The sequence below is a fragment of the Bombyx mori genome, chromosome 11 (genome assembly GCF_030269925.1).
Source record: "Bombyx mori chromosome 11, ASM3026992v2".
Taxonomy (NCBI): Eukaryota; Metazoa; Arthropoda; class Insecta; order Lepidoptera; family Bombycidae; genus Bombyx; species Bombyx mori.
In genome coordinates, this window is record NC_085117.1 from 3,043,051 (window position 1) to 3,053,934 (window position 10,884).

At 34.8% G+C, this 10,884-nt stretch overlaps 1 protein-coding gene across 5 annotated transcripts; it reads right to left on the reverse strand.

The window, feature by feature from the left end:
- Nucleotides 1-972: 972 nt before the first annotated feature.
- On the reverse strand, nucleotides 973-9,063 carry LOC101744349 (uncharacterized). Of its 5 annotated transcripts, none has more exons than XM_038014003.2 (5): nucleotides 8,874-9,063; nucleotides 8,173-8,410; nucleotides 5,697-6,003; nucleotides 4,422-4,580; nucleotides 973-4,059 (listed from the first exon to the last, which is right to left on the reverse strand). In XM_038014003.2, the coding sequence occupies exons 3-5, from the start codon at nucleotides 5,992-5,994 to the stop codon at nucleotides 3,140-3,142; spliced, it is 1,377 nt and encodes a 458-aa protein (XP_037869931.1). In that variant the 5' UTR covers nucleotides 5,995-6,003; nucleotides 8,173-8,410; nucleotides 8,874-9,063; the 3' UTR covers nucleotides 973-3,139. The 5 variants fall into 5 exon arrangements, with proteins under 5 accessions (XP_037869931.1, XP_004922340.2, XP_021205435.2 ...); XM_004922283.5 differs by having other exon boundaries at nucleotides 8,278-8,410; nucleotides 8,874-9,061; XM_021349760.3 differs by lacking the exons at nucleotides 8,173-8,410; nucleotides 8,874-9,063 and adding an exon at nucleotides 7,714-7,853.
- Nucleotides 9,064-10,884: the final 1,821 nt, after the last annotated feature.

Below are 10,884 nucleotides of genomic sequence, written 5' to 3' on the forward strand. Positions count from 1 at the left end.
AAAGTATAATTCCTTAGTGTTTAATTGTGAGTATGTGTGTGTGTGGAATTACTATCATAACATCATAACTAAGATTAGTTTTCGTAATCACATTACGAGTATTTTATGCTATAGCTGTTAGGAACATTGTGTACTTAGCATATTTATCTTGATTAGTCGTGCGCGCATGGCTTATGTTACAAGTCAGATTTTTTACTTGTTGTTCATTATTGTGTTCATCTTTTTTTTTTAGCTTGTAATGTGTATTGTGTGCCTGATAAATCAAATAAATAAAAAAGTAATTTACCCATATACATATATAATGAAATAAAAATTTATACATAAACCAATTAAAACAAATCAACTTTTGCCATGCTGAATATGTTTGAAGTGTACTTATCTAATTGGTCCGTTTTATCTTCAATAGTATCATACATTTATCGACTCCATAAATGTTTATTGCAAATAAAGTTACCTACGATACTTAATCGATAAGGATTCCTTTAATTTCCTATGAATATTAGGATTTCTTTCATAATTTTCAAAGTACTCCACATTTTTAATACTGTTTACTTGAGTTTTTTTTTTCCACCAATTATTTTATTAGAACACCAGCTGACCTGGCAGACTTCGTAGTGCCTCAATCGATAAATAAAAGACCTACACTATTGTACAAATTACAACTTAAAACAAACAAAAGGAATCCGTCCGACGGGGGACACCTCAAAGGAAAAACAAAATTGTTATTTTTATTTAATTCCGAGCATTTTCATATTTATCTACCATTTAAACCTTCTCTGAACTTCTACAAAGAATTCAAGATCAAAATTAGCCAAATCAGTCCAGCCGCTCTCGAGTTTTAGCGAGACTAACGAACAGCAATTCATTTTTATATATGTAGAAAATATTAGAACACATCTATTTTTCTAGTTGTCCATTTGTAGAAAAGCCTGTATAATTAACACAGTATCAAACAGGGAATAAAACAATAAATCAGAATTCTCAACATGCTTTATTTACGCTCATACACCCTAAACAACAAATTCATTATCGATAAAAAATAAAAATAAAGATCAGTCTTGCTTTCAAGAGTACATATTTATTTAATGAGACATTTATGTTCATTTTGGTTGCAAGCAATAATAATATTACGATAAAGTTCGAACAAAAAACAGTTTGTAATAAAAATGCATTTTTTTAGAACGAAGTTCCTTAAGGGACGATGCGTAAAGGTACCCCAACCGGGAAAAAACGTCCGTAACGTAAGATTTTTACTAGTAATGCACAGTGTACGACTTAACTTTATAATAACGTACAAAAAATAACATCTTTTTTTATCATTCATTGACCACGATCTCAGAGCGTTCGTTTGCGCAACACATTAACTCTTAAGCAAACAATCTTGAATAAAGTGTACCACAATAAGTGCGCACGTTACCGAATGACCGTGGGTTGTTGCGAAACCTCCAGTTTTATTTTCTTTATACCTCGAATAGAACTTAAGATTAATATTTTTATAATAAGGAACTTCGTTCCTATCCGGTGTCCCACGACACCATACATCTTTTTTCTGTCCACCCGCTTCACGAGAAAATTAACTTTCGGGTCCAATTGCTAACTAATTTATACTGGGCATTTAAAACCAACTAGAATTGAATAAAAGTTAATGTAAACTAAAAAAAAAATAGGCTTAACACGCAGAGCAGTCGGCGGTAATATTTTTAAAGTCTACACTTAGAAATAATCGATTATCGAACGATGTTTTAAGACTTAATTTACATTTTTTCAAGTCAAAGTTTAACAAAAAAAATTACCAAATATTTAACAAATTTTATTTTAAAATTTACACATGAAACGACCCGTCAATGTAACGCAAAATCTATCGATTTCTTTAGTGACTTTTTTGCAAGTCCGAACAATCAATAATTCGATAATAAAAGTAAAGATTTTGACAATTAATACGCGCATAGAATGTAGAAATATTGATTTGTAAAATCACGCAAGCAGCAAACTCCGCAATGTATGACGTACAATTTTCGAATACCTCGCGACTTGTCGATAGTAAAAAGATATTATTTCATTGAGATTTCTAAAAACATGCGATCTCTCTCGTCTCGTGTCTTCCAATTCAAAATTACATTCCATCATATTGTTATAAATACTCTTAATTTAACAATTAATACATTCAAACACGGCCACACAGAGATTGTTAGAGCTGGAGCCAGCTACTGTGCCCAGTCACTGGTTCAATGTAAACGACAAATTAGTACTAGCTCATAGTAACTTGAATTATAATATAATATTGTATTTTGTATAAATCTAAAATGACCTAAATATCTCTTATAACATTTCATTCAAATTTATTAATTAGTACATTCAAACAGATGTTAGGACGCATCTAAGCAATAAAAAAAAAATGCTATTTAAATTTGATCTCAATTGAGGATGTTAAATCTAAGTTCATAGTTAGCAGCGGCTTGGCTCTGCCCCTGGTATAGATGGGCTACGGTAACCACTCACCATCAGGTGGACCGAATGCCTGCCTGCATTAAAAAAAGTTCCTCCTGGTCTAAACAAATTTCTGTGATATAATATACATACATTATAAATAGGCAAGCTAAATATGCACAACAAAACCTAACTTCTTATAATGAGACATTATAAATTAGGAACTTTATATTTATAGTTTTCTATCTTTACATATCAACCCTTAGGGCGCGAACCGTCGATAGATAGACTCTGTATAAAGTGCGGAGTGTCGGAATACCGATTATTTGCGCAGTTTGATTATCGACCTGTACGGACGTGTCTTAGCGCGGTATAATGTTCTCAATGAGTTAATAACATTTATAACCATTAAAAATTGGCTACAATAACCATTTAAAATTATTTTGCTGTGAATTTAGTCTGTAATTTTTTTAAAGTACTTTTTAAAAAATTTGTTTAACAATTCCTGCAAAATATGTGAAAATAAGCTCAGCACTAAAAGAGTTGAAGTTTGACATTTTTTTTTAAACAAATAACATGGCTAGAATTATTGAACACGATTGACCTACCTAATGTCTCAACGGTAAACCATATTTATATATCAATCCACTGTTCCGCTAATATCAACTCATCGACTGCCTCTCCGCTCCGGTGTGCAGTAAAATTGGAAGGCTCATCTTTTAACCGCAATACAGAATCTCTTCCATGATCTCTTAATAGCTGGCTTACTACTTTCATGAACATTCAAATGTTTACGCATCTCACCGATAACTAGTGTTGTGTATTCGCACAACTTACATTTGTAGGCATACGTAGTCGAGCATGAACAATATCGAAGTCCCGATACCAACGGTTGACATTTACAAGCGTCCACTATTATGTTTTTGCAAATCATACAAACGCTATTATTTTTAATATGTTTCACATCCATTTTACAGTACACACACTTCTTAGTTAGAGCACTAGTGTTTTTCTTTTTTAAAATCTTCGAGTTCTTACGTTTCTTGTAATACTCATTGATCTTGTTAGCTTTATTGTTATTTTCAATTCGGTTATGTTTTCTATCGTTCGACATAATCTTGTAGATTGTTACCAAGCTGTCGTCTAAAAATTCGTCCAAATTAGATTCGATCTCGCGCATAACGCCGTCACTTTGACATCTGTCATTAATGACAGCTGTCACATCGTCGGTTGCTTTCATGTCGGAGTCGTCTAGAAACGTTATGTTCCTATCCGATATGCTGTCTTGGGGCGAGTTCTTAGCTGGCCTCCTTTTCAACGGCGGCAGGCTCCTGGGTACGGCACTTCCTACGGCATCCTCACCGGCGATCGGGATTTTGATGTTCTCGAAGTCCTTTGCCAAATCGTCATTGAAGATTAATGGCTCCTCTTCAGATGTGATGACATCGGCTTCGCTATTACAAACTTTAGTTTTAATGTTACCCAAAATGTTTTCCAATTTCGATCGCTTCTCGATGAATTTCTTATTGTTCCTATCAATGTTTATTTTTAAATTGATCGTTTCCTTGTTTTGTCCCGAACAATTTGATTTACTTTTGTTTGAGTTTAATCGAGTCTTTATGGGTATTGGATCTGCAAAATAAAAAAAAATATATTGTAAAATAATAATCATTTGTATTGATTTTATTTTTGTTAGGCAATAGAAAGACTTTTTTCGTGCTGAATTTCAACCAATCTCATTCTGGGAATTCAATTTTGAATTGCATTATGGGACATTACATTAAGTCACAGAGTTCTCGGTAGACGACAGTTTAGCCTACATGCCTAGTGTCCCTGAGAATAGTGGAGAATAGTTACCAAGGCTGGATATGTATGAATAATATGATGTCACTCATTTCCTACACTCAAGACAGTAAAAATTCTGTTACACTTAAAAGTCTCAGTGCATATGACTATGAGAGCCTGAAAGAAGAGCCAGTTACTCTTCAACATACCTTCAGAATATTGGTCATCTGGTGGATCTTCCCACCAAACTGGACTAGGACAAGTCAGGATCTCCAACAGATCCTCGTCAGAATTCCAGGCCAGCTCTGCTTCTTGAATGGCCCTATCGGCCTCCCAATCAGAATTGGAGTCCATAGTCAAATGCGAACCTGAAATTAGTTTGTTTTTCTAATTAATAAACATGAACAATGCTATAAACATGCAAAAATCCTGAATCCTATAATTGAAACATCCTTAGTCTATTATAGGGAATCTCTAAAAGAAAGACTAAAATCTAAACATTTATAAACCTTTTTTTTGCATTTAATAACTATGATGCCATATTTGGCTAATGCATAAGATGCCAGGTGCAGTCTTATCCAGTGATGCTAGTTGTTGATATGTTGATGCTAGATGCTAGCTGTTGAAGTCTCTTGGACTGTGGCCTGGCTGTGCATTCCTGGCATTGCTTACATCCACGGGGGATGGTAGCCACAAACTATCAAGTGGATAGCTCACTACAGTGGCAAATAAAAGAAGGCAGATAACATTTTATTCTAAGGTGTGATTGTGTAATAAACATGAAATAAAAAAAAACTGTTTACTATGAAGACATGAGTGGATGAAGGGGATATGATACAATTTGTTACTTTTGAGAAAACGGACAATAAACTTTTGTTACTTATACCTTTTCTTCGTACATAACACCTTCATCCAATGTAAAAACTCAAAAATCTTAAAAATGGTACTTAACCCCTTCATCCGCTCATGTCTTCAACTATTCCTATTAATATTGCAGATGTCTTACAATTTGTAGATTCACAGTCCTCGAGACATAAGTGACTGCCTGCAGTCTTTATCGTGATATTTGAAATTCATTACGTCAGTTTTACTTATATTTGTAAATAATATTTTCTATTGACTATAGAACTACAATTAATACCAGTTTTGGGATGGCATGTTAGGCAGAATCTCTTGATATGGTCTGTTCCTAGTTGAACTGTTTGTAATAATATCACATACAGTGATTGATTAAGATGAGAATTTGATACTTGTTTTAACAAAAGAAAAAGTGATCTTATTCTATTTGATGCTAGTGCTCATCTAGCGGTAGGCAGCAGCTTGGCTCTGCCCTTGGCATTGCTGAAGTCCATGGGCGACGGTAACCACTCACCATCAGGTGGGCCGTATGCTCGTCTCCCTACGAGGGCAATAAAAAAAAAACTACTAAGTTATGACATGAATGTCATCATTTAAGCGGTCATTAGAGTGCATCAAGTGCTTACCTCTGATGGGATTCTCTAATTTACGTTTTCTGATCCCACCGATGACTTTCAAAGTGCTCTTTGGTTTCATTATGATCTTTTTGACGGGTTTGGTGCGTTTCACTTTCTCTGGATAGTATTCTGGGTTTTTGTCCACATTTTTTAATTGCTTGGGTGATCTTTTTGGTCTTGATTGGGTGACAGTTTTACCGGGATCATTTTGATGTATTTCTGGTGGTTTTTTCATCTTGAGCTTGCTTTGAGAGCTCTCTGCACGAGGTTGTTTTTGAGGTTTGCTCTTAGTATAGTTTTTAGACATTATTCAATCCTGGAAATCCAGAAAATAGCATTATTAACTACGTTGGTTTGTCTGGACTAATTTGAATATTGTAGTTAGTTATTAAAAAGCCACAAATTACAATTAATATTGTTGCCTATCTAAATATAGCTTTTAAATTGGTTATGAATGAATATATTTATAAGTGAGCAGGTTTTGCCCTGTTATTTCTGCAACAATGAATGCTTTCAAAGGTATTTGCAAAATGATCAACAATGACTTTATGAATGAAATTAATCATCAATATTACTGCGTTTAAGGAGTTTTTGAATTTATTATTTAAATAACTATAAATACAAAACACATTCGTATTTTTTTCAATCAATTCAGGAAACATATGACGGTAGAGTGGGCATTATTGGCATTATTGATTTAGTTATTTTTTATAAGTAAAATTAAGAATAAGTTTGCTTGCATCAATTTTATGTGCATATAGAAGTAATATGAATGAAATAATCCGAATGTGTATTATTTTATAGATTAACAGAAAATACTTAAATTTTAACAACATTAATACAATAAATTTGATTTTTTTTTATCATATATAAATATGTTCTATATATGAATGTTAATCAAATAATAGTGACAAATAACGAACATTTGATATGTGTGAATTACTTTAAACTTAACATTAAATAAATACGTAAATTAAAAGTTACTATTTCAATAATTCAGTTTACAAAATTATGTGAGTAAATTAAAATATATTTTTTTGACACCAGATGCGTTTTTTTTTCCTACCTAGGCTGATAGCCTTGAGAAGCTATTTCAGCTTCGCCCTAACATGTAGGTGAGCTCACGGGGCTCAAACTTGACGACGTTGCTAACACGAACCCTAGCAAGAACTGTGCTTCCCAGAACCTACCACCGGATCGGAAACGCGACCCATTGAGAAGATCCGACGAGAAACTCAGTGGGCTACAATGCGGGAACATGTCTCTTAGAAATCTCGAACTACGGTAGTCGCTTACGATCAAATCTAACACCAGGTGCGGTCCGTAACCCAGTTCGAAGCAAATAATTTGAAATAAGACAACACAAAAAAAGAATATTACGACTATTTTATGAAATTTAGAAGCAAAAAAAGAAGTAGGTAGCTTTTGTTAGCATCGGGGTGCGCGAATGTCGACATTAAAGTAAGAACGCATGCGTGTATTTTACAGCATAGGTACATTCAGGTCCGCATATTAATTTTCGGATTTCTTTAAGCATATATACGAATGTAATGCCTCAGAAAGATTGTCTATTTCCGGGATTTTAACTTTATAAATTATGTTCACGCGTTTTAAATGTTAAGTTTTTGTGAATTACATTCGCGTAAATTGATGTTGTTTTTTAGTATACATTTACTTATCTAATGATTAGAGAATGTGTGGTATAACATTATGGCCACTGTGTCTCAAATAACATTAAGTCATTCAAAATCTTTGAGAAGTTCTTACACGCAATTGCGAATGGCGTTATCGGGAAGTACCTAGTTTAAGTTTTTAAAAAATGCCCCTTAACACACGTGAAATTGTTTATTTGTCTATCATTTAAGCATGTTTATTCTATGACTAAGTGATTTTGTGGTGAACATGGTCGACGTTATGTGAAAGGCGTTCTCAACCTACCCAGTCATAGGCAGTGGGTTGTTCTTATCCAGCACGATGTAAATCTATCATGCCCCAGTTTCTTAACACATGCTAAATACGTACTTACACAATAAACTTAGCGGTGCGTAGTACGTAAAAATGCTATTATGAATTATGATTTTAGTTTTAAATAAAATTACATTTCATCTTTACGAAATATGTTGTTTTCGAGAACGAGGCTAAAGAAATGTTTTTGAAGGCCTCCACAAGATGGCACTAGGTGTCTTTACTAGCAGCAACGTTTTAAGGTATATTTTGTATTAATTAGATTTTAAATAATATTCAGACAATGTGATGTTGGTTCAATTAATGTTATTTAGAAATTAATTTGACTGAATCTATTCGTATGCCCTGGTTTTGTGTCCATTTATCAAAACAGATGATACTGTCGGAAATGTTTGATATTTTTTTTAAATATGCAGCTGCGTACAGATGTCCTATAGTATGTACCTACTTTAAATTTGATCGTAACGATTAAAACACTTAAGTTCTAAATCAACAAATAGTACATATTAAGTTTTATTACCTGTATGTATTACAATCTTCCGCAGAGTTGATGGTATAATAAATGATTCAAAACGTTTCAATGCATTAATTCTATTACTATAGAAAAACAAGAAATTATACATACCTAAAACAGTAATTCAGTTTAATTAAATAGGAACACACAATTCCTAACAGCACCGCTTACTCAATTCTCGAGCAAAAATTCCAGGGCGCTAGTGTTGTGGTACGTGAAGATCTATCAAGGAATCGACTTTGAACTGAAAATCGATAATCTTAATTTCGATTGATTGATTTTGTTCAGAAAAAGTATCAATATTTTTTAAGCCGCTTAGAAAAGTTAGGAATCTCCAAGAATTGTTGTTTTTCCGTCAAATTCAGATATAAAAATTTGATTAAAATCGAATCACAATAAATCAAAAGCCTTGTTACGAGATATTTGTGTCTCAATTTAAGCATTAAATAATTAACTAAACATATTTTATTTGCGCTAATCCATAGACCCAATTACAATTCTATCATGAACATGGCATCGATTTTTCAGAAGAATTGACTAAAATGTTAATTTTTTATACCTTAGAGGCGCAGCACTAAAAATATCGTTCAAATCTACATTAAAATGATACATTTTCAATTTTTCATTAGGGTATCTTTGACTATTTTATATTTAACGAATCTGTTATTTAATTATTATACGGTAGTATTGTATAATTGAAACTTTACCCTAACAATACTTAAAAGTCTTCTGAATAAGTATTGGTATTCTTTTAATTGGCATTGATCTTCTTAATGACATGTATTTGAAGTTGCAAAACTCTTAAAGTGAAAACAAGCTGAGCTGATAAATGTAGCGTATGTAACTCAAAATAGTATCTGGAATTCGGTATTCATTTATAAACGTGTTTGCTGATTTGAAATTAAAACACAATGACCTATTAACAATGTTAAAATATAGCACACGCTGTCACATGCATCCCATAGATAATAAACTTAATAATAGGTTTTTATCGATGATGAAGTTGCCGTTAAGGTACCTATGCCTTGAGTTACAGAGTTACAGACGCAGAAGCGAAAGAATTTTAAACTACATTTCCGTTTCCGCAAAATTTATTGTTTTTGATAATCGCAAGTGGACGTTATGTTGGTTAGATAGATCTTGGTTAGGTGAGCTCACGGGGCTCAAACCGGAGAGTTGCTAACACTGACCCTAGCAAGAGCAGTGCTTCGCAGAATCTACCACCGGATCGGAAATGCGACCCACTGAGAAGATCCGGCGAGAAACTCAGTGGACTGTGTCTGTGGGTTAATTCGCTCGTCGAGCCCTTCGTCGCAAGCGACGGATTCGACGAGGACGGTGACCGGTGCTTGTGGTGCCTAAAAACACCGTTAACGGATCAGGAGGATCCGTAATGACGTGCTTTAGGCGACGTCGACGGCTTACCATTCGGTCTACTGGGTCGGGTATGTAGTTTCCAGCGGCCACGATGAGAGGGTTCTCATGTCGTGCGGCTTTCTCAAAATGGCGCAGCGATGCCGACTGTAGATACTTACTGACAGAGTCGAGCTCCAGGTCATCGTGGAGATCCACGTTCCTCAGGAACCATGGTGCTCTGACGGCTATCCTGCAGAATCGGGATTGAATAACCTGAAGGGGCTCCAAGTTGGTGCGGGCCGCCGGGTTTGACATGAAAGTTCTAAACGAAAACTTACTCATAAAAAAGCCGTGCTCACCGTTCTGTTATATCCGGGCTCCAGTACTGTAGATATGCAGACCCAACCGTATTCCTGCTGCATCAGCTTTCCCATAACCTTATCCATACCATACCTCATTACCATTCCCACTCACTCAGTCAGTTCGTCTCCATCCTTCGCCGCGCTCGTGCCTATCACTTTTCAATTAAATCCAGTGCGAATTATATATATATATATATAATTTAATTTTATTTTTAATTTTAATTTTAATTTATAAATATATAATTTAGTTTTTTTTGGAAAAAAAGGAGTTCATAGAATTCCGTATAACAGTGTCGACGTAATCATCATAACTTCTTACCAAATGGCACCAGCTGGTGTGTAATGTGAGGAACTGAACACAATTATAGGTGTAACGACGGAGGGAAGATCTTCCACCGAGCGGGTGACATTGCTCGGTAGACCGACGGTCCCATGTTGTTGTTACTATCTACGTAAGCTTATCTTGAAAATGTCGTAAGCGATATTCAGGCGTCTGTCAAATATCTTGTGTTTGTATGATGGCTACCTATATTATTCGGTAGGCAGCGGCTTGACTCTGCCCCGGGCATTGCTGAAGTCCATGGGCGACGGTAACCGCTCACCATCTAGTGGGCCGTATCCTCGTCTGCCTACAAGGGCAATAAAAAAAAGCCCGCCACAATGATGCAGAAGCTCGATTGTTAAATCGTTTGGTCCTAAACGACACCGCTCGATCTCACACGACGCAAGAGACGGTCTCTAAGCAACAAAAGCTAGGTTGAAAGTTCAGAGCGTGCGTCAACAGTTATTGTACTTTTTCCAAAGTTTTGACAGATTATTAGGCGGGAATAAATTCAATACCCGAGAGGACATATGCAAAATCCATCTGAAGAGTTTGTTCGCTTGGCGTTGTTACTGGCCGTTCTTGACATAAGCGGAGAAATTGTAAGTTTTACTAACCTCATCGTTATTTCTTGTCAGTTCTCAACCTTGTTCTTTTTTTATTGCTTAGATGGGACGA